The sequence below is a fragment of the Erithacus rubecula genome (assembly GCF_903797595.1).
Source record: "Erithacus rubecula genome assembly, chromosome: 20".
NCBI lineage: Eukaryota > Metazoa > Chordata > Aves > Passeriformes > Muscicapidae > Erithacus > Erithacus rubecula.
In genome coordinates, this window is record NC_136672.1 from 10873191 (window position 1) to 10895692 (window position 22502).

Here is a 22502-nt window from a genome sequence, read left to right on the forward strand (position 1 = left end):
AAGACCAGCCTGGTTCGAGGTGGGCTCGGTGACAGTGGCACCCACAGCTTTGCCAGGGTCTGGCTGGGAGCTGCAGGGGGGTGTGGGTGAAGCTGTGGGATGTTCCCTGCCAGGAATTGGGACTGTTGGGTTTTGGAGCAGCTCGTGTTTGGAGGGCACATTCCCATGTGCCAAGGCTGTGGTGTCGAGCAGACAAGGCTGAGCCATGGCCCCAAATGGGGCAGCCCCCCAGCCCAAGGGGGACCCCACACCTCGGGCCTGGCTGGGGCTGCTGGGGGGCTCTGCTGCCCCTCAGGGTGGGACTGTGGGGCTGCAGGGTGAGGCTGTGCTGGGTCACAGGGGTGCAGGATGTGTGTGTGAGGGGGGCTGGAAGGGGGTTGAGGAGCTGGCTGGGGCAGAGCTGCCCATTCTGTCCCTGATTCCCATCCCTGGCCCCATCCCTGGTCGAGGGAAGCCGGCGGTGCCCGAGATGGGTCAGAGCCAGAGCAATTCCATGATTGGGGGGTCCCAGCCCCGCTCCTGGGGGATCCCATCCCCACTCTAGTGGGTAGCTGCCCCTCGGGGGTCCCGTCCCCGTCCGGGGGGCCCCAATGGACCCCATCCATCCCGGCGGGACCGCGCGGGGGCGGCGGCGGCTCATCCCGGGGGGGAGGACGCGGGTCCCGGTGCGGTCCCGGGGCTGCGGCTCCGCCACCTGCCGCCCCCGCCCGCCCGGTCCCGCTGCTCGGCGGCGGCGCGGCCCCTCCCCGGGGCACGGGGCGCGGGGCCGCGGGGCCGCCATGGAGGAGGAGCCGCCGCCGCCGCCGCCGCCGCCGCCGCCGCCGCCGCCGTGCCCAGCGCGGGGCCAGCGGCAGCCGGCGGCCGTGGGGCTCCCGCCGCCGCCGCGCCATGGGCCGCTTCCCCGCCGCCGCCGCTGCCATGGCGGCCGCCTTCCTCAGCCCCAGCCTCGCCTTCAGCTCCCACTTCGACCCCGGTAAGTGCCGCAGCCCCGGGGCTGATGGACCCGCACCCCCCCCGCCAGCACCGAGCCTTCCCCGGTTCTCCGCCGTGTGCCCGGCTCAGCCCCGCACCGGCTGCCCGCGCTGCCCTCCCGGTGCACCGGGGACGAGCATCCCCGCATCGCGCTGCACCGCGAACGGAGCATCCCTCGCCCTGATCGCCGGGAATGTCACTGAGCGGGCTCCGGCTCTGACAGCCGGACCCGACCCGGTGCGGCGGTGTGACACCCCTGTGTGGTGCTGGGACATGCCGGGGTGGCGGTGGCACATCCCGGTGCGGCCGCGGGACATCCCGGTGCGGCCGCGGGACATCCCGGGGTGGCGGCGCGGTGCGATCGCTGCCGCAGCCGGGCGGCATTTTGTCATTTTGTTCCGCGGCTGGAGCGCGGAGGAATCCCGGGGCTGCGCTGCCTCTGAAGGCATCTCCGCGATTGAAATGGAATAATAACAACAGGGAGGATGGTGATGGTGAGAGGGAGGAAGACGGAGCCGGGGTTGAGCCCCCCCCGCCTGAGACACGCGGCGGCCGGGGAGCCGGGGGGCTGAGGGTCCCCGGTGGGGCTGGGGGAGCCGGTGGGGCTCGCTGGGGTGCCGGGGCACGGCAGCGGCGTTTTGGGGCGCAGGCGTTATGTAAGCGCCGTGTTCCGGCCGCGGCGCAGCTGCAGGAAGATGCTGCAGCCGCGGAGCAGCGCGGGGCTGGAGACTGCGGTGCGGTTTTGGGGCTGCGGCCGCCGCAGCCGCCCCTCACCGTCGCCCCTCGCAGCCGCCCCGTGTCCCTCCCGGTGCGGGGCTGGCACCGCGCGGGCACCGGGACCGCTCGTGGGAGCGTCCGGCGGGCGCTCGGCTCCGGCCCTTTGTTTACCAGCCCGGGATAACGCGTGTCGGCTCCGCCGCTCCCGGCGCCTCCTCCGGCACCGCGAAGGCGGAGAAACGGTGCCCGTGCCGGGCGCGGTGCTGCCCGAGGCTCCGGCTGTCGGTGCCGGCTCCGCATCCCTCCCCGCCGCCTTTCGCGGTCCCTCCTTCCTCCGCCGCTCCCGCTCCCCCGGCTGCGCACGGTCGGAATCCGTGGGGGGATTTGGAAATGAGCCGCACCAGGAGTCACCGAACGGGGACTTTGTCCCCAGCCGCTCGTTATTTGCTTCTAAAATCTTATTATTTACATCCAAAATGCGGCAGTGCCGGGACGGAGCCGTTTGCCCGGCTCAGCCCTTGAGGAGATTTTGCTTTGGTTTTCGGTGTGGCCCCTCTCCACGCGAATCCTGCCAGCCTGGGGCTGCTCAAGGCAGGTTTGGTTTCAGAACCCTTCGTCCCTGCTCCCATCCCTGCCTGTCGCTGTGCTGCCAGGCCCAGGGCTCGGCGCTGCCGTGCAGCTGCCACCCACCAGCACCGGGAGAGGAATCCAAGGGGGGAACAAACCAGATCTGGATTTCACAGCTTTGTGGATTCGGTCCATGTGGCAGCAGCTCCTGCCTGTGTGCCATCGTGGCTGCCTGTGCCAGCCTGGCTCCCTGGGGTTGGCTTGTGCCAGTGAGGAACTGGGGGAAGCAATTTGTAGGGCACGATGGCACCACAGCTGGGACAGCACAGGAGAGCACCAGGGGCTCTGGTGCAACTGAGGGAGCATCTCCTCCTGGCTCTGCATTCCCTGGAAATGCACAGTTGGAAGCAGCTGCTGTTGAAGCTGGGCCATAGGTGGCCTGGTGGCATGGAACAGTGACAGCAGTGTCACCTGGGATGGAGGTGCCACAGGGATGTGCCAGTGCAGCTGCCCGTGTTCCGGCCTCGCCTGCTGGTTTTGGCTTGTCCCAACATCTGCACCAGGCTGTGCCAGCTCTTCCAGGGATTCATCCCCTCCCAGCTGCTGGAGGTTTGGAGGGAGAGTCCCAGCCCTGCAGCCTCGTGGCTCCCATCTCTGGGCCAGGCTGGGAGGCTCCTGCACAGAGCACTGGACACAATGTGCCCCCCACATCTCCTGGGCTTCCTGTGGGAATCAGGTGCCCACTCCCCACCCTAGGAGGGAGCAAAAGGGAGGGCAGGCCATCCCCCCTGCCTGTGTTTTTGGGTCCACCTGGCACCTGCTGCCATCCAGGGCACTCAGTGACAGCAGTGTGGTGAGTGCTGGTGCTCCATATCTGGTGCCTCTGGCTGCTCCTGGCACAAGGATGGGAAAGGACTTGGGGTCCGTGGTGGCAAAGGAGCCATAGCAGGCAGAGCCTGGAAACCCAAATCAGAGCCAGATAGGTCCCAGCACCTATTGAGCCATACAGGGAGGAAGGTGCTGCTGGGACTGGACACACAGAGGGGATTTTGGACAGGGCAGCAGGAGCTTCTCAGCTGGGAAGTGACAGTGGTGGCAGCACTGTGCCCCGTGTCCTGTCTTGCCACATGTTTCCCACTGGGGGATGGCACTCTGGGCTGAAGGGCAGAGCAGCCAGGCACACAGGCAGGAGGTGGCTCCTGGTGCCCACAGGGGTGCCAGGGGCAGGCAGCGTGGAGTGGCTTGTGGCAAGAGCCCTGTCCTGGCACAGGGATTGACACTGGCACAGCACAATGGGCAGCCAGGCCCCACCTGGCTCAGAGAGGGGACAGAGCCAGGATCCTATTCCCTGAGGGTGCCACTTTGCTCCCACCTTCTCCTCTCCCTCCCTCGTGCCCCACGCACACGGGTGTGTTCTGGAACGTTGACACGGATCCCTGTCAAAGCAAATTAAGAGAAATTAATATGCCGGGGTTGAAAGGGCCCCGCGCTGCGGGGGGAGCAGGGCTGTGACTCATGGGCTCCCTGCCCAGCCCTGCCTGGGACACCCTGTGCCAGGGCAGCCCGTGGCTCTGCCCCCCTCACCCTGCACCTCCAGCTGAGCCTCGGCACGCTGGTGACAGCAGGGGACATGGGCAGCACTGGCACTGCCAGCGGGGCCAGGTGTGGGTTAAGCCATCCAGAGGGGTCTGTGTTTAGCGTTCAGTGTCTGTAGTCAGGCAGCATCCCAGGTTTTGCCTTGATGTGACGTCACCTCCTCACCATCCCACTGCTGGGCTGGAAAATCCCAGGATTTGGGTCAAAGGGGCAGTTGGGCTGCTCTGGTGCCATGGCTGAGCCTGTTCCCACCCTGTGCTGCTCCGATCTGGCAAGTGAAGGGACGCTGGGGCCACTGTGAGGGAGGGTGACATGGTGGGAGGGTGGGATGGTGGCATGGTGGGATGCAGGGAGGGTGGGATGCAAGGAGGGTGGGATGCAGGGAGGGTGGGATGGTGGGATTTAGGGAGGGTGGGATGCAGGGATCATGGTCCTGGCCATGCACTGCTGCCACTCCAGGGCTGGGCTTGGCTCCTGACACTCTCCTCCTGCCCCAGCGAGTGCCCCTCACATCTCCAGTGGGAATTTGCTCCAGGGGTGGGCTGAGCCAGAGGGACCCCACGGGACCGTGTCACAGGGCAGGGGGGTGGCAGGGCTGGCCCAGAGAGGAGCTGCTCTGTGCTGACTCAGCGTGCCCACTGACAGGAAAATAAATCTCCTGTGGGCATTAATCCCCCTGACAGCCCGGGAAGAACCATCAGAGTATGGCACAGCCGTGCCAGGGCTGCCACTGCCATCCTGCCATCGGCCAAGCCTGAGAGCTGCCCCAGGCTCTGATGACTGGGGGTACTGGGGGGACACAGAGCATCCTGGGGGGACATGGAACATCCCGGGATGCTCCAGAGCTGGTGCCAGGCTCATGGTGGTGCTCAGAGCCAGCCAAGGGACAGTGAGGATGTGAGGACTGTCGTTTTGAGCGGGCACTGGAGGAATGGGAGCAGGATTTCCTGCAGAGCCACTGTCCCACAGCCCAGGCTGTTGGGGGGATCCCCATTCCCACCCCTTCCCCTCTGTCCCCATGTCCTGCCTGCAGCCTGGTTCCAGCAGCTGGGTTAACGCCGTTTGTTTAATTACTGGAGCGAAGGAAAATTCCAGTGTGGGCAAACGCAGCAAAGGAACAGCAGTGCCTGCCTGGCTGGGCAGGGCACCCACGGGCTCCCAGGCTCCCCTCCCGGCTGTGCCAGGGTGTCCTGCTGCCAGGCCACCCTGCTGGCCACCACGGCCCTTCACCTTTACAAAACACCTCAGGCTGTTTGCTGCTCATGTGTGCTCTGTGCCATCCCGGTGGCAAAGGAGGATTTTCCAGGCTGTGCTCTGTGTGTTCCCGTGCCCGCAGGTGATTTGGGCACCGTGGACTGACCTGAGGGTGGGCACGGGGCAGGGAGGTGCCAGCATTGCCCAGCTCCGTGCCCTGAGCATCCTTGATGCCGAGCCCGTGGCAGGGGGATCTGGGCTGTGCTGGGGGGCAGAGCCACAGCCCAAACCCGGGCTCCTGCTGTGCCAGGGCACCCCCTGCCCGCTCACCCCTCGGCCGCCTGCTGCTGCTCGGGCTCTGCAGCCAGAGCCGCTGGTTTCGTAACGCCCAGGAGCATTTGGGATATAAATAGGGCGCCCCGCTCGCGCTGCCGCGGTTACGTAAACGCTGCCGGGCACTGCCAGAGCTCGGCGTGCCTGGCGTGCCACTGCCTCGGTGTGGCACTGCCAGCGTGTGCCACTGCCACCGTGTGCCACTGCCACCGTGTGCCACTGCTCCCGGTGTGCCATTGCCTCGGTGTGGCACTGCCACCGTGTGCCACTGCCACCGTGTGCCACTGCCACCGTGTGCCACTGCCACCGTGTGCCACTGCTCCCGGTGTGCCACTGCCACCGTGTGCCACTGCCACCGTGTGCCACTGCCTCGGTGTGGCACTGCTCCTGGTGTGCCACTGCCTCGGTGTGGCACTGCCACCGTGTGCCACTGCCACCGTGTGCCACTGCTCCTGGTGTGCCACTGCCACCGTGTGCCACTGCCACCGTGTGCCACTGCTCCTGGTGTGCCACTGCCTCGGTGTGGCACTGCCACCGTGTGCCACTGCCACCGTGTGCCACTGCCTCGGTGTGGCACTGCCTCGGTGTGGCACTGCCACCGTGTGCCACTGCCACCGTGTGCCACTGCTCCCGGTGTGCCACTGCCTCGGTGTGGCACTGCCACCGTGTGCCACTGCCACCGTGTGCCACTGCTCCTGGTGTGCCACTGCCTCAGTTTGCCACTGCATAAGTGTGGCACTGCCACTGTGTGCCACTGCTCCTGGTGTGCCACTGCCTCAGTGTGGCACTGCCACTGTGTGCCACTGCTCCTGGTGTGCCACTGATCCTGATGTGCCACTGTCCCTGGTGTGGCACTGTCCCTGGTGTGGCACTGTCCCTTGCACTGTCCCTGGCACTGTCCCTGGTGTGGCACTGTCCCCACTGTGGCACTGCCCTGGTGTGGCATTGTCCCTTGCACTGTCCCTGGCACTGTCCCTGGTGTGGCACTGCCCCTGGCAGTTCCCAGATCCATGGAGGGAGCCCTGCCAGCGAGGGCTGGATGCTCCCCCCAGACCCCTCCCAGTCCCTTGATGGGCTCCACAGCCCCCACTCAGCGCTCACTTAAAACACCAAGCACAAGAATTCCATTTAAATAATCAATTTGAGCTTGTTTTGCATTCTCTGTAGTTTTCTTTTATTTATTATTACAATATATAATCCTAATATTCTATAATCCGCATAGACTATATAATTATATAAAAAAATACAATATATGTAATTCAACATATGATTCTATATATAATCCCATACCCAATTCCAGTATACTATATAAAATAATAGTATATTATTACTATAGTATAGAGTATTATAAGAATTACATTATAATTATATTATCATAATAATATTAGTATTATTTTCCGTGGAAGCAGAGGGAATTGTTGGCACTTGGCTCTACATCAGGGCAGGCTTTGATGGAGGAACTTGATTTTTTGTCCCTAATCAGGCTGACACGCGTGGTGTGTGCGCAGCAACGCCGGAGCCCAGCCTGTCCCCAGCACAGTCCTTGTTTTTATTTCTTTGCTTCAGAAAATGATGGATGATTTTCTGTTATTTTCCACCTATTTATTTTTTTTTTCTTCTGCTGTTTCAGCCCGAGATGGTAAAACCAGAATTAAAGGGCAGAATCAATCCTGTTGGTGAAATACGCCACGTTAAAAGATACAGAAGGAGAAGGGATTAGCCAGGCGTGCCTGGAATTCACAATTAACCGATCTATTAATCACCAGAGAGGCTGCCTGAACGGCTCTGGCTCTTCCTGGTGGGGAAAGGTCTCCAGCAAAGGGGACAAAGGGCGCTGCTCCCTGCTCCTGGATCCTGCAGCAGCCCGGAGGAGGCGGCTCTGGGTACCACCGTGAGGGATGCAGGATCCTGGGGATGCTGCGGGCACCGTGGCTACCGCCAGCCCCAGCCCTGCTGGGCTTGGGCTCAGCGGGGCCATCCCGGCTCCCGCTGCTGCCTCAGTTTCCCGCAGAGCTGCACAGTCCCCGGGCTGTGCTCACACCCCAAATGGCAGCGGGGGTTTTGTGCCGCCTGGGTGCGTGTGGGTGAGCAGAGAGCGCGTTCTGCGGGCTGTGAAATTGCTTCCCTGGAATTTCCCTGCCCATGGCCTCGGGGATTAACGTGATGCCAGGGCTGTGTCTGCCCCGGGAGAGTGGATGGGGCTGGGAGTGAGCAGCCCGTGGCCAGAGGGGCTGAGGGACATGAGTGTTTGATCCTGCCCAAATCCCATTCGGATCCTGCCCCAATCCTGCCCCATTTCCTGCCCCAATTTTGCGTTGCTCCCTGCCCATATCCTGCCCTTCTCCCTGTCCAAATCCAACCTTTCCCAGCAGGATCTGGCATGTTTCCAGGCTGGAATCCGCGGTGGGCGGCGAGAGGGCAGGGGGGATGTATGGACTATGCTCCCAAGACGCCAAAGCACCCATCCCCTCCTGGATGACCCCTGGGAATCACCACTGGGGAAACTGAGGCACGGGCTGTCTCGCGGTCCTGCCCGGTGGGAGCGGGGCTCGGGGTGCCCCTGGGGCAGCGCCTGTGCCCGTGGCCTCGCCCGGTTCGGGAGCCCCGAGCTGCCTCCGGCTCCGCGGGAGCCCCGGCTCGGCCCTTCCGCACACGTCAGCCGGGCTGGCCGGGCGGGCTCGGCCGGCACCGGGATCGCCGGGATCGCCGGGATCGCCGGGATCGCCGGGGGCAGCGGGGCCATGGCCAGCCCGGCGGCCCCGGGGCCGTGAGTCAGCACAGGCGAGGCACCGGCACCGGCACCGGCACCGGCACCGGCAGCGCTCCGGGACTCTCCGGCCTTGGCCCGGCCCCGCTCGGAGCCGGCGCTGGGTGGGCGATGCAACAGGCGGGGGGGCAGCGCGGGCGGGGCTGTGCCGGCCGCGGGTGCGCGGTGGTTTGCGTGGGGGTGGGTGGGTGACTGCTGCACCCTGCTGCACCCCATTACACCCCATTACACCCCGCTGCACCCCATTGCATCCCGCTGCGCCCTGATGCATCCCATTGCATCCCGCTGCATCCAGCTGCAGCCCATCGCATCCCATTACACCCCACCGCATCCGCCATCCCCTCCTTTCCTGCCCTTCTGCCTCCGTGTGCCAGGGCTGGGTGTGAGGTGGGTGTTCCTGGCGCCCCCAGCCACATTGCCAGCAGCCCCCCAGCAGCCCCCTCCTGCCGGGTGAGGGTGGGATGCCCATGGCCAGGGTCGCTGGGTGGTGCTGGGTGGAGGGGATGAAGGTGATGCCGCAGTTTTTGGGGATGCACCGAGCTGGCCGTTCTCAGCCTGAGGTGAGGAAGGTCAGGGTGCCAGGTGACCTCACTGCTGCTGGGACAGTGGGAGCAGAGCCTGGGAACGCAGGGCAGGGTGTGCTGGGGGCTCTGGTTTCTCTGGAGAGTCCTGGGGTACTTCAGGCTGCACTCAGCCCTGTGCCTCAGTGTCCCCTGTGTCCTGGTGTCCCTTGTGTTCTGTGCCTCCCGTGTCCTGGTGCTCCCTGCATCCAGTGCTCCAGCAGCTGCTGCTGCAGGTGCATCTGACCTGGTTTGGGGATAATTTGGCATCTGAGATGAATCCACACTTCCCATCACCGTTGCTGTGGGTACAGGGAGGGAATGTTGCCAGTGGGTCGTGGCACAGGTGGTGCCCCTGCCCAGTCTGGGCTGATCACAGCTCCCAGGTTGTGCAGGTGGGGAAACCGAGGCAGGAGCAGCTGCATTTCACTGGTCAGTTCTTCTTTGGGAACCTCCAGTTCCCGAGCTGAGGGGCAGCTCAGCTGACAGTCCCCTCGGACGGGCTCCCGTCCCCGTGCTCTGCTCCCCGTTCTGTTCAAAGGCTCTTTTCAGTGAGTCATTTTCTCTTTTGCTGTCCCACTATCCAGGGAAAATGGTGACGTTGGCGGTACAAAGTGTGTTCACCATGGAAACCAGCTGGAAGGGGGGGCACGCCGCCCCCCGCTCCTCCCAGGTTCGGCTTTGCATCCCGAGCCTCAGAAGATGGCTCTGGAGCTCCTTCCCTGCTCCCTGGCATGGCTGGGCTGTGCCAAGGCTGTGGGGCCGCTCAGTGCCATGCCAGGAGCCAGGGTGCCCTGTGCCCACTCCCCGTGGTGCCGGGCAGTGCTCAGGAGCAGCGGGTGCTGCCAGTGCCCACCAGGGCAGCAGAGCCTTCCCCAGCCCCCAGTGCCCTTCAGGTGCTGCTCTCAAGGACACACAGGAGGCCGTGGTGGAGCCCTGGAGCAGGGCAGTGTGGCCAGGGCACAGGGACAGGGATGCTCCGTGGTCCACGTGCTGGAGCCACGTGTGTGCCACCAGCATCCCCGAGGGGCTCGGCACGGTTTGGTCACCCAGGCAGGGACCAAGGCACGGGGGGGTCTGTGCCAGGCTCCTGGCTGAGCACAGGGCACCTGTCCCAGCCGGGCCCCGCGGGGCTCGGGGGTCTCTGGTGACCGGCTCCGCTGGCAGTGCCGCGACCTTCCGGCTGCTCCCACCACAACGGCGCCGCTTGTTTGGGCAGGCTCTGGGCAGAATAGTAATGTGGCAGCTGCAGCTGGCAGAGGGGCCTGCTGGGGATGGGCAGCTGTGACGTGGCCACCTCCACTGCCACCATGGCCACCGTGTGCCCTGCCACCCCACGGGACACTGCACAGCTGGAGTGGGGAGGCAGGTGCCGGGATCTGGGCTGTGCTGGTGCCCAGAGGATGCACTGCCCAACTAGAGCAGTGGCCTGGGGCACAGTGTGGGGCTCATGGCACCAAATTCAGTTTCTTTCAGCTCCCACAGCCTTGGGATGCCACCACGCTGTGGCCAAACCCACTGCGGGGCAAATCCAAGGGCTGGAGTTCAGCCTGGTGGGGGTGCCTGGGACCCCTGAGCTGGCACAGCCCCTCTCCATGGGGTGTCACTGTCTCCCTGCACCCATGGGGACAAGACACCCCCCATGCAGGTCCTGTCTGGGCCCTGGGGAGTCCATCCTGGGCTCCCCACTGAAGGGGGCACACGGACCCTGCTCCCACCGACTGCTCCCTGCCAAAGCCCCAGTGAGCCTGATGTGCCCCCACATTCCAAGAGCCAAGGCAGGACCCCTTGGCACAGCACGACCCCTCCCTGGTGCCCCCAGCCCTGACCACCTGGTGTCCCCACAGACGGCACCCCCCTTAGTGAGCTCTCCTGGTCCTCCTCGCTGGCCGTGGTGGCCGTTTCCTTCTCGGGGCTCTTCACCTTCATCTTCCTCATGTTGGCCTGTCTGTGCTGCAAGAAGGGGGACATTGGCTTCAAGGTGAGCGGGGGTCCGGGCGGGGGGTTCCTCATACCAGAGTGGGGGGTTCTCAGGGACACAGCGAAGGACGGGGCTGTCTGGAGGTTCCTGGTGCAGAATTCTCTGCCCAGCGCTGGATGTGTGCTGGCTCGGGACAGCAGTGCCTGCAGGGAGGGGTTCAGCCCTCACTGCCTGCCGGGGCTGCGGGGCTCAGGGCTGGATCCTGGATCCCAGCTTCGCAGAGCGTGGATCGGTGGGATTCAGGACCCTCGGGGTCGTATCCTGACCCATCCGTGCTCCCGGCTCCATGGCGAAGGGCCCGGTCCCACCCGCACGCCCCCGAGGGTGGGAGGCACCCTGACCTCACAGGCACAGAATGTGCCGAGAAAACGCTTTTTCCCTAATTGCTGAGATTTTTGTGGAGGCTTGTGGCGCCCGCGGCGGGAGGGGGGTCAGGCTGGGGGGGACACGCCGGGTGTTGTGAAACGTCCCACACCGCCGGAGCACCTCGCCGTGCCGGGGGGGACAGTGACCCCCCGGTGCCCCCGCACCGCGTATTTAGGGGCGCGCGGCCGCGCCGGTGGCCGGCAGGACGCGGCGCATGGCCCGCGGTGGCACATGGCGCACGGCGCGGTGCTGGCGCTGTCGGCAGCGCCATGAGGCACAGCCTGGCACGGCGAGATGCTCACCGTCGCCTACCTGCTCGCCCGGGCGGCTTTTGGGAGCCGGGGGCTGCCGGGGTGGCACAGACAGGTAATGGGATGGGTGGTGGGGAGGGTGTGCTCTCCCCGTGTGCGGGCAGGGTGGGATTTCTGGCCGCCCTTGAGTGTGTCGGGGCAGAGGGGTGTGCGTGACCCCCCAGCACCCTGAACCCCCCTGTACCCTGAACTAGGAGTTTGAGAACGCCGAGGGGGACGACTACGTGACAGAGCTGTCGGCCCAGGGCTCGCCTGCCCCCCAGCATGGCCCCGAGGTTTATGTCTTGCCCCTCACCAAGGTGTCCCTGCCCATGGCCAAGCAGCCGGGCCGCTCAGGTAAGCCAGGGCGGGGCAGGACCCCTGCAAGCCGCGCTCGGGGGTCTCTCATCTCTGGGCATGGGGTGATGTGGGGATGCTGAGTCCCCCCTGTTCCTCCAGCGGAGCCCTGGCAAGGGACAGGCAGCTGGGGGGTGCTGCAGGGTCCCCCTGTGCGAGGGTCCCTTGTCCCTCTCTCCAGGCCCTCGCGTGTCCCAGCCCAGGGGAGCAGCAGGGGGTGGGACAGACCACCCTGAACGGTGACATCCACCAGTCCTGGTCCCATGTAAACAAGCCCATGAGTGGGAGAGGAATGTGGGGGGTGCCTGGTTGTGCCCCGTGTCACTCCCTGCCCAAAGAATGGCCACCGTGGGGGGAGCAGAGAGGACCAACAATGGCCCCATTGCTGCCTGCCCTTGGCACGGGCTCCCGAGGGGCCGGCCCGAGCCGGGGGGCGGGCAGGGGCTGAATGCCAGCGCTGTGCCGGGCTCAGCTCTGCACACCCTGCGGAGGAGAAGGGGCAGGGAGCCAGCTCTGCTGCCATCCCCTTTGGGGACACTGATACCACACGGCCCCTGATCGTGGGAGGATGCCTGGAGAAGAGGATGCCTGGGATGCAGGATTCCTGGGCAAGGATGCTCCGGAGCATCCTGGGGTGGCAGAGGGCCTGGCACCGGGTGGCACGGTGAGGACAGCAGGGCTTGGCTGGGTGTGGTGGGCAGCACAGGTGGGTGGGCAGGGGGAGGTGTGGGCAGGGGGACAGGGGACACACGGGCAGCTGGACGGGCTCTGTTACAGTGCAGCTCCTCAAGTCGGCCGACCTGGGGCGGCAGAGCCTGCTGTACCTGAAGGAGATCGGGCACGGCTGGTTCGGCAAGGTGAGCCCAGGGAGCCCCCGACACCCCACCCTGGTGGGACACAGGGCCCCAGCTGTGCCAGGGGTGTTGGGGGTGTGGATGGAGGGATGAGCCTGTCCCGTGTCCCAGGTGTTCCTGGGGGAGGTGAACTCGGGCATCAGCAGCACCCAAGTGGTGGTGAAGGAGCTGAAGGCGAGTGCCAGCGTGCAGGACCAGATGCAGTTCCTGGAAGAAGCTCAGCCCTACAGGTACCTCTGGGATCTCTCCACAGTGCTGGGATGCTGTGGTATGGGGGCAGATCCACTCTGTGCCACCTTCAGCTGCTGGACACAACTGTGGCTGCCCCTTGCAGGTGCCAGCTGAGCTCTGGGGCAGCACAGTTCTGTCCCTACATGGTGGCAGGGCCGGGGCTGCCATGGCATGGGGTAGCAGTGAGGTCATGGGCAGAGCTGGGCCAAGGGTGGGTACAGGGCTGCTCCTGCCCCAGCACAGCTGAACAAATGTCCCTTTGTGAGACATCCCGGGTGCTGGGACACGCTGGTACCCGCTCCCAGCAGCCCCCGTGGCAGCCCTGGTGTGGACAGGACGATGGCTCCTGGGGGACTGTGCCATCCCCCCGGCACAGGAAGGGCGATGGTTCCCGGAGGGCTGCCACCAACCCTCCCACCCCAGTGCCAGCACAGGCAGGGTGCACAAACACCCCCATTGCTGTGCCCCACGCAGAGCTCTCCAGCACACCAACCTGCTGCAGTGCCTGGCCCAGTGTGCCGAGGTCACCCCGTACCTGCTGGTGATGGAGTTCTGCCCGCTGGTGAGTCCCTGTGCCCGCTCCCGCAGTGCCCCCGTGGGTGCTGGGCACGGGGGGGGTAACAGTGGCACTGCCCACAGGGTGACCTGAAGGGATACCTGCGGAGCTGCCGGGGGGCTGAGGCCATGACCCCGGACCTGCTGACCCTGCAGAGGATGGCGTGCGAGGTGGCCTGCGGCGTCCTGCACCTGCACAGAAACAACTACATCCACAGGTATCCTGGGGGGAGCAATGCAGGGTCCTGATGGGGGGGTTCCCAACGTGCCACTGCTCCTGCCCCACCACTGCTCCTCCTGCCCAACAATATCCTGGTGCTGAGTGAGTTGCAGACGGAGACTCCAGCATCAGTGATTTTGTTGAGGAGGGGGCGCGCTGCCATCGGGGGCCACCGAAGTGTCCCCACCCGAGCCTGGCTCTGCAGGTGGGTCCCCACGAGGGTGCTCAAGCTGTGGGAGGGGGACATGAGGCTCCGAGCTGTGCTGGAGCGGGACTCCTTTAGGGCAGCCTGTGCCCCGGCTGCATGACCCGCCCAGTGCCGGAGCAGCCGCCCGGGAGCCCGGCCGCATGCCAGGGCTCACGTTGGCCGGGAACACACCCGCCTTCTGCTTGGCTCGGCGTGTGACGGATGGACGGACGGACAGCGGCGCAGCTGGGGCCGCGCAGGCATTCCTGCTGTGCACTGAGAGCCGCGTTATCGGCACGCCCGGAGCCGGGCGGGGAACAGCTCCAAAAAGCCCCGGAGCCGGGCGGGGAACGGAACGGCCCCGGAGCCGGGAGGGGAGCGGCCCCGCTGTTGAGCCAGCCGGGTCCCCGCCGGGTGCTCCCCGAGCTCTCGGTGCCCGTGACAGCTCCGGGTTTGCTTGGCAGCGACCTGGCCCTGCGGAATTGCCTCCTCACCGCCGACCTCACGGTGAAGATCGGGGACTACGGGCTCTCGCACTGCAAGTACAAAGTAAGGCTGGTTTGGAGGGAGGAGGGGTCTGGGGGCTGCGCTGGGATCCCGCGGTACCCCCATGTACACCCACCCTGGCACAGACCCAGCTGAGCCTTCCTCCCACCCACATCATCCCCCCTCCCCAGTGGTGTCGGGGCACCCCTGCGTTTGCTGGGGTGCAGGGGGGTTCAGACCTGTGAGGGACATGGGGGGTTCAGCCCCTGTGGGGGACCATTAATGCCACCCGCTGTGCCCTCCTGAGCACGAAAGAGAGTTCCCCCCTCTGAGTGCCTAGCACCCACCCACCTAGTGGGGTGACTCTGCCTGGGCTGGTCCAGACGTGCCCCTCTGCCAGGGACAGGTCCCTGCAGGAAGCTGCCAGCACAGCCTGGGGTTGCCCACGCGTCCATTTGTCTGTCTGTCCTGCTCCAGTTTGCCCACTGCTCCTGCAGACTGGGACTGCCCAGCTGGGGGGTCTGGAGGGGGTCGGGTGGGGAAGGAGGGGAAGGAGGGGAGACAATGCGAGACAGCAGGTGCCAGGAGCAGAGTAGGACAGGGTGGGGGCAGATCTGGGGGAGCAGGGGGCACGGGGGGCAGTGCTGGAGGGTGGGGAGGCAGGCCAGTCCCTGATGCCATGGATTGACGTTCTCTTCTCGTACTGACCCTGCACACTTGGCAGGACGACTACTTCGTGACGGCCGACCAGCTGTGGGTGCCGCTGCGCTGGATCGCGCCCGAGCTCATCGATGAGGTGCACGGCAACCTGCTGGTGGTGGACCAGACCAAGGCCAGCAACGTCTGGTGAGCGGCTCTGGGGGGCACAGGGGGCTGCAGCCTCACGGGGTGGTTTTGGGGCGGACGGTCGGGGGTGGGATGGGGGTCTCCCTGCACCCCCAGCATGGTGCCATGCCCGCAGGTCGCTGGGCGTCACCATCTGGGAGCTGTTTGAGCTGGGCAGCCAGCCCTACGACCACTACTCTGACCGCCAAGTGCTGGCCTACGCCATCAAGGAGCAGCAGCTGAAGCTGCCCAAGCCCCAGCTGAAGCTGTCGCTGTCGGAGCGCTGGTGAGGAGCCCGAGCCGCCCCCTCCCCTGCCCCGCGGCACGGGCGGGGGCCGGGCTGACGCTGCCTGCTCCCCACGGCAGGTACGAGGTGATGCAGTTCTGCTGGCTGCAGCCCGAGCAGCGCCCCACGGCCGAGGAGGTGCACCTGCTGCTGTCCTACCTGTGCGCCAAGGGCGCCACGGAGGCGGAGGAGGACTTTGAGAAGCGCTGGAATTCCATGAAGCCCAACGGCAGCGCCAGCGGCAGCCACCACGGTCCTGAGCTCTCGTCCTTCCCGCTGCTGGAGCAGTTCTCGGCCGACGGGTTCCCCTCCGACGGGGACGACATCCTCACCGTCATGGAAACCAGCCACGGCCTCAACTTCGAGTACAAGTGGGAGCACACCAAGACCGAGCACTTCCAGGCCCCCCTGGGCTCCCTGAGCCCCAGCAGCGCCGCCCGCTACCACGACCTCTATTACCCGGCCACGACGGCGGGGCTCAGCCTGGGGGTGTCCCCATCCTGCTACGAGTGCAAGGCGTCCGGCTGCCCCGGCGTGCCAGCGCCAGGCGTGGTGCCCATCCTGGGCGCCCACAGCCCCTCTCTGGGCAGCGAGTACTACATCCGCATCGAGGGTCCCGGCGAGGGCAGCGCCGAGCTGGACTACGCCATGTGCGCCTACAGCCCGGCGGGCGAGCGGGGGGCTCCGAGAGCCCCGGCCTGCTGGAGAGCGCAGGGCGGCCGCGGCGGGGGGAACTACGACTCGGATGGCAGCCCCACCGTGTCCCTGAGCATGGAGCCGCTGCTGGGCCACGCACCCCCGGCCGAGGGTTCCTGGGAGTGCGCCGAGTACTACCCCTACCCCTGCCCCGGGCAGGAGCCGCGGGGCTACGAGCCGTCCCCCAGCCACGGGGCCGAGGGGTACCTGCTGGAGGAGGAGCCCCCACAGCCGGGCAGCCAGGACTGGCCCGTCCCCGCTTTCCAGCCCGGGGTCTTTGCTGACCCTCTGGGCGTCTCGCCGTCGGGGAACTGCGCCTACAGCCCCGCGGGGTACGGGGGGACAGCGGGTCCGAGCGGAGGGGCCCCGCCGGACTGCGTGGCGCTGGAGCTGGGCGAGGACAGCCCCCCCTTGGCCCCCCAACCGGCCGGTGCCAGCCCCCCGCCTCAGCGCCACCCCTGGGCCTCCAACAGCTCCTCCAACAACAACATCGGCGGCGGCAGCCCCCGCGAGCCCCCGGCCGGCGACAGCTGGTGCTACCGCCGCATGATCACCTTCCGCGGGCTCATGGCCAAGCCGCTGGGCACCGTGCCCCGCGGGCAGCCCCAGCTCGGGGGGTCCCCGCCGGGACACGACTTCCTCCGCCCGCGGCTGGATCAGCCCCTCGCCATGGCCGGCGGCTCCTCCTCCCCGTGCCGCTCGCCCTCCCCGCGGCGGCAGGCCTGGCACTGCCGTGACTCATCACCCTGCGGCCCCGCGCAGCCCGGCACGCTGGCGGAGAGCCCCGCCGCTCCCCGGGGCCCCGCCGCGGCCCCGCCACCTGCGCCGGGGGCCCCGCGCGATGCTCAGCCGGAGGAGGGCTCGGTGGCCGCGGGGGGAAGCCCTGCCCGCAGCCCGCTGGCCGCCGCGGGGCCGGGCGAGGCCGCTCCCCCCATGGCTGGCACGGCCGCCCCGAGCCCCGGCCCCCCCGGCCCGCCCGGCGCAGACGGAGCCCAGCCCGCCCCGGAGAACAGCGAGGCACCCGCGGAGCCCGGGGCCGACAGCGGCGCCGGTGCCGCCGGCGACGCCGAGCGGACACCGGACAAGACCTTCTCCAGCAGCAGCTTCCCCAGCGTGGACGAGGGCAGCGACGAGGACACGGCCGAGCTGACCTCCGGCGTCTTCACCGACTTCTCCGGGGAATACGCGGAGCGGGCGGAGGCGGCGCCGGCGCTCAGGTCCCTGCAGAAGCAGGTGGGCACGCCGGACTCGCTGGAGTCGCTGGACATCCCCTCCACCGGCAGCTCCTGCGAGGTGCTCAGCCCCGGAGCCTTCGCGCCCGCCGGCCAAGCCCGCGCCCTCGACAGCGGCTACGACACCGAGAACAACGAGTCCCCCGAGTTCGTCCTGAAGGAACCCCACGAGCCCCGAGAGCCCGAGGCCTTCGGCCAGCTGGGGAAGCCGCCCCCGGGGCTGCCGGGGGGCGAGGGCGAAGCTGCGGCCCCCGAAACGCGGCTGCCCAGTGCAGAGCTGCCCGGCCTGGCCGAGAAGAGCCCCTATCGCGACTCTGCCTATTTCTCCGACTGCGACGCCGAGGCCGAGCGCGGGCACAAGGACGAGGGGGACAGCGATGGGTCTCGCACCCCGGAGGCGGAGGAGGGTCCCCGCTCCCCTGCGCAGGACATGGGGCGAGGAGAAGACCCGCTGCACCCGCCGGGGGCACCCGGCAGCCCCCCGGCAGCGCCCGGTCTAGCGGTGGCGGTGCCCGCGCCGGCGGCGGTGGCATTGGAGGGGGACTGGGTGGGGACAGAGGCCGGGAGCTCACCGGAGCAGGCACCTGGCACCGAGCAGAGCCCCGCTGGCACGGGGCTGGTGCCGGGCAGTCCCCCGCGCCCTGACACAGACACCTGTCCCCCGGGCTCTGTGACCCCCAAGACTTTCCTCTTGACCCCGGTGCCAGTGAGCCCTGGGGAGCCATCAGCTGTTGGAGGGACCTGCGTGCCCGAGGGCGTCCCTGGACTTGAGGGAGCCGCAGTGGGGGACAAACAGACTGTGACCCCCGCTCTTGGGGAGCTGGGGCTGCCCCCGGAGGGGACTGGGGCGGGCGATGCACCGGGGGGTCCCAGCACGCTGTTACCTGCGGGCGAGTCACCGCCGGGGCTCTCGCCACCGCCGGCCGCCCCCGAGCGCCGCGAGGAGCCCGAGGAGGAGGAGGAGGACACGGAAGACAGCGACGAGTCGGATGAGGAGCTGCGCTGCTACAACATCCAGGAGCAGAGCGAGGAGAGCGAGGAGGAGCCGGCGGCCGTGCCCATCGTGGTGGCCGAGAGCCAGAGCGGCCGGAACCTGCGCAGCCTCCTCAAGATGCCCAGCCTGCTGTCCGAGTCCTTCTGCGAGGACCTGGAGCGCAAGAAAAAGGCCGTCTCCTTCTACGACGACGTGACCATCTACCTCTTCGACCAGGTGGGTGCTCCGGGGGACAGAGCTGGGTATGGGGCACGGCTCCGTCGTGTTTTGGTGGTGGGAGCCGTCTCCAGTGAACCCCAGTGAGGTTCCTTCCTGCTGTTTCCCCATCCCCAGGAAAGCCCCACGCGGGAGCTGGCTGAGCAGAGCTTCCCGGAGCCCACCCTGCCTTCGGGGCAGCCCCCCTCGCCTTCGGGGCAGCCCCCTGCCAGTGGCAGCCCCCCCAGCCCCACCGACAGGCTCGGAGCCTCCGACGACTCCTCGGACGGCAACGCCTCGGAAGAGAGTGAGAGAGCAGCAGCTCATGGGGCTGGGCTCTGTGGGGTGGTGGGAGGGCAGCGGTTGTGGGGTGATGGGGAGGCAGTTATAGGGTCATGGGGTCCGTTATGGGGTGATGGGGAGGCAGTTATAGGGTCATGGGAACAGCGGTTATGGTGGAACCCTCACAGTGGGCTCACTGTATCCCAGGCGGTGGCTTCGAGTGGGACGATGATTTCCCACTGATGCCGGTGAAGCCGTCGCTGGTGGCCTCGCTGCCGGGGACACCAGCGGAGCCCCCCGCGGCCGTGCCCACCCTGGTGCCAGCGCAGAAACAGGTGCTGCCCATCCAGTTCTCCCGGTTCACGGTCTCACCTGCCCCGGTGTCCCGGTTCTCCATCACCCACGTCTCCGACTCGGACATGGACTCCATAGGAGGTGAGTCCCCCCCGGGATCTGCTCTGTGGGTGCCCAGCACTGTCCCTCCCTCACTGTCCCGCACTGTGAGCCGTGGACACGCTGTGGGGACGGTCACTGGTGTCCCACAGGGGGCCAGGACCCTCTGATGTCTTTCTGGGCTCCTTGCAGGCAGCAGCGAAGACGGTGACCGGGAGTGAGCCCGCCGGGACACAGCCGGCATTGCCCCGGCACCGGGGCGGCGCAGAACGGCGCGGGGGCCGCCCGTGGGCCCCCACACCCCGCTGGGCAGATATTTTTTAGGCAGATTTTATCGGAAGGAACTCGTTTGCTGCTTGGAGTGGGAGCGGGGCCGGCGCGGGGCCAGGCGGTGGGTGACGGTGACACCGTGCGCGTGTGCGGGTGGCTGCGAGCGTGCGTGTAAAATAGACACTTATATATATATATATACATATATATATATAAATTATAGCGTTTCGAGGGTAGTGCCCCGACCTTGCTAACATTTGCCGAGTGTCCTCCCCCAGTGAAGTTCCCCCTTGGCTTATTGCCCACATGTGCTCCCCGAGGCGGTTTGTCCCCACACCCCTTCTCCCCCGGGCTGTCCCCTCCCCTGTGCCGTGTGCTCAGTCTCGCACCTTGTGGCAGCTTGGCTGTCCCTCAGCTGTCCCGCAGCGGCCCCACAGCTGCCCCATGGCTGCCCCAGAGGCACTCCACGACATTCCTGACCCAGGGGCCACTGGCTGCTGCCACTCTGGATGTCACTCCCTGTGCCAGGGGTGCCACCGCCTGCCCAGAGTGGTCCCCGTGGCTCTGGAGCTGCCCTCCCTTGGTTTGCAGGGATCAGTCCCAGCTGGGCACCCTGAGGACTGCAGCCACCCTTGCCCATTGCAGCGGGGAGCAGCACGTGGTGGGCTGGTTTTGGGGGGAATATCCCTCACCGGGACCTGCCAACCTGACTATTTTTGTATTTAAACAAAATTATTAAAAACCCCAACCCCAAACCCACCCCAAAACCAAAACTTGCTGTTGACTGAACCCACATTGACGCGATTTTAAGTTATTGCTGCCAAAGAGATGTATTGGGGAGGGGGGGGAGGGGGGCGCGCTCGTGGTTCTTTGTTTTTTTTTCTTTTTTTCTTTTATTTTTTGTTTGTTTCTTTGTTTTGGTTTTTTTTTTTTCTTTTTTAAAATTCATTCGAGGCTTAGGATAATTGTGCAATTCCAGCTTCCGGAAGGAAATAGAAGTAAGCGGAGCTGAGCGAAACCTTGAATTCAGGGCTGGTTCCTTTTGGGGTCTATAGACCAAACCCTGAGGTGAGAAATGTCCCCCCTGAGCCCCCCGCCCCTGTCCTGGCTCCTGTGCAGGGGGGTGAGGGCACACGGGTGTCCCTGTGTGGGGACACTGCACAGGCAGCACCCTGTGGGACAGGGCTGGTGCCAGGGCTCTGCTCCGTGCCACAGGATGATCCCACCCTGGGCTGGACACAGCTCTGGCACCAGGACCCCTGGGCACCATGGCCCCACATTCACCCACCCTTCTGCAGCCTCTCCCAGCCTGCAGCTGTGTCCCAGTGCTCAGGAGGTTCTTGTGGGGGCCAGGGGCTGTTCTCCAGTCCAGGTCACAGCCAGGGGGACCCCAACTTCAGCCCCAGCATTCCCCCACTGCTGGTTCCTCCCCCTACTGAGCAATTAGTGCTTATTTAAGTGTTTTATTTAAGCCCCCACCTGGCCTGTAACCCCCCCCCCCCCCCAGTTCTCCTGAGCTTTTCCCTTATCCTTTAGCACAGTGGGGCCACCCCCTGCTCTGACTGGGGGTGCAGCACCCAGGGGTGCTGCCCGTGCAGGACTGGGATGCTCCAGGGATTCCCTTCCTGCAGCACCCACCCTCCTACCCCCTGATCCCCCCTTCCCTGCACCCCCAAACAGCACGGGGGGCTTTCTCAGCCCTCACAGCCAGGGGTGCTGGTGCAGCCCCCACCCCACACCCCAGGTTTGGTCTATGGCGCCGCAGGTCCCGGCTCCGGAGGGTGGATGAGGACAGAGCTGTGGCTTGGGTAACTTTTTTAATAGAAAGGCTCTTCTTACATGGTCTATTTTCTCAATACGGGTCATAATTGCTGTATTTTTTATCAGTGCTGATTTCCATACAGCTCCCAGCATGTGTGTCAAATCTCATCGGGCCAATAATAAAGTTTTTAAAATATCTTAAGCTGTTTCCTGCCCCGATCATTGCCCAGCACCCAGGATGGAGCCAGCTCGGGAGGGCAAACCACGCTGGCCAGGGAGAACCTGCAGGAGGGAGGGCTGGGGGAGGCTGAACTGCTCATAAATTACCTTTTCTCACAAAAAATTATTTCAGGTTACGTCTTCCAGGTGCCAGCGAGCCAGGAGGTGCAGCGAGGCCCCCGGGGGCCAGGGTGGCAGCTTGGGGGGCCCAGGGGACAGCCCCTGGCACGGGGGTGGAAGAGGACACCGCAGTGGCCGAGGGGACCCCAGGCCTGTCCCCACCCCGGGCTGGGGCCACCAGTGTCCCACACACCCAGTGCCCCCCAGCAGAGCCCTTTCCCTCACCCCTGCCCTGTCTGGCCCCCACCCATCTGCTGCAGCCCTGGGAGAGGAAGAGGAGGCACATCATGGAGCTGGAGCCTGGGCAACCACAGGAGAAGCTGTTTTCCTGCAGAAGAGGTGGAAAACCCATCCCAGGGGACACAGGAGGGATGAGCCACCACCTCTGACTGGGACTGAGCCCCCTGGGCTGGGGACACTCTGTGCCCAGCCAAACACCCACTGTGGGGCTGTGGGGACCAGGACATGCTGCACCAGTGATCAGAAAGTGCAAAAAGGAGAAATACAACGGAAAAAGCAAAAACTCTGCTCGGGTTTGACCCCTCAGCCATGGGAGACACAGTTCCTGCCTGGAAACCCTCTTCTCCCTGGTTTTGGAGCAAGGATGTGACCCTGGTCACTCAGGAGCTGTGGGAAGGGCTGTGGGAGCCGCCTGGCTCGTGGGCACCCCCAGCAATAAGCTTAGCAAGTGTGTGTATATATATATTTATATATATTTATCTCTATCTATCTCTCTCTCTCATGCAGCCCTAGGAATAGAGGAAGAACAAAGAGCCAAGCAAGAGGTCCGGATGGGAGCTCCTGTCTGCAGGGAGCAGGGGCACCCCAAGGCTCACTCACACACTGCCCTGGCCTCCACGAGTGGTTTTTTCCTAGCTTATATTTTACAGCAGTACCGTAATTCCCTACAACACCCCGAGCCTGGGGCTGCAGGAGCTCTGGGACTGGAGCTGACCCTGTCCCAGCAGGGGCTGCACCCACTGCCCTGTCCCAGCC

At 65.7% G+C, this 22502-nt stretch overlaps 2 protein-coding genes across 14 annotated transcripts in view; one reads left to right on the forward strand and one right to left on the reverse strand.

The window, feature by feature from the left end:
- Nucleotides 1-728: 728 nt before the first annotated feature.
- AATK (apoptosis associated tyrosine kinase) lies at nt 729-21648 on the forward strand. 10 transcript variants are annotated; one of them, XR_013776544.1, is made up of 16 exons: nt 730-973; nt 10554-10687; nt 11559-11700; nt 12478-12557; nt 12666-12784; nt 13260-13347; nt 13425-13558; nt 14212-14296; nt 14940-15079; nt 15195-15344; nt 15425-18482; nt 18600-18768; nt 18951-19178; nt 19329-19527; nt 20386-20474; nt 21520-21648. XR_013776544.1 is itself a non-coding variant. In XM_079323681.1 (15 exons), the coding sequence occupies exons 3-15, from the start codon at nt 10643-10645 to the stop codon at nt 19355-19357; spliced, it is 4467 nt and encodes a 1488-aa protein (XP_079179807.1). In that variant the 5' UTR covers nt 7908-8250; nt 9294-9379; nt 10554-10642; the 3' UTR covers nt 19358-19642. The 10 variants fall into 10 exon arrangements, 8 of the variants coding, with proteins under 8 accessions (XP_079179804.1, XP_079179800.1, XP_079179805.1 ...); XR_013776545.1 differs by lacking the exon at nt 21520-21648 and having other exon boundaries at nt 20386-20664; XM_079323681.1 differs by lacking the exons at nt 730-973; nt 20386-20474; nt 21520-21648 and adding exons at nt 7908-8250; nt 9294-9379 and having other exon boundaries at nt 19329-19642.
- BAIAP2 (BAR/IMD domain containing adaptor protein 2) overlaps nt 20682-22502 on the reverse strand; it is a gene marked incomplete at its 3' end in the record, with an annotated part of 32936 nt that continues 31115 nt past the window's right edge. For all 4 annotated transcript variants that reach the window (XM_079323701.1, XM_079323700.1, XM_079323703.1 and 1 more), the window contains one exon: nt 20682-22462. The remainder of the gene's footprint in view (nt 22463-22502) is intronic.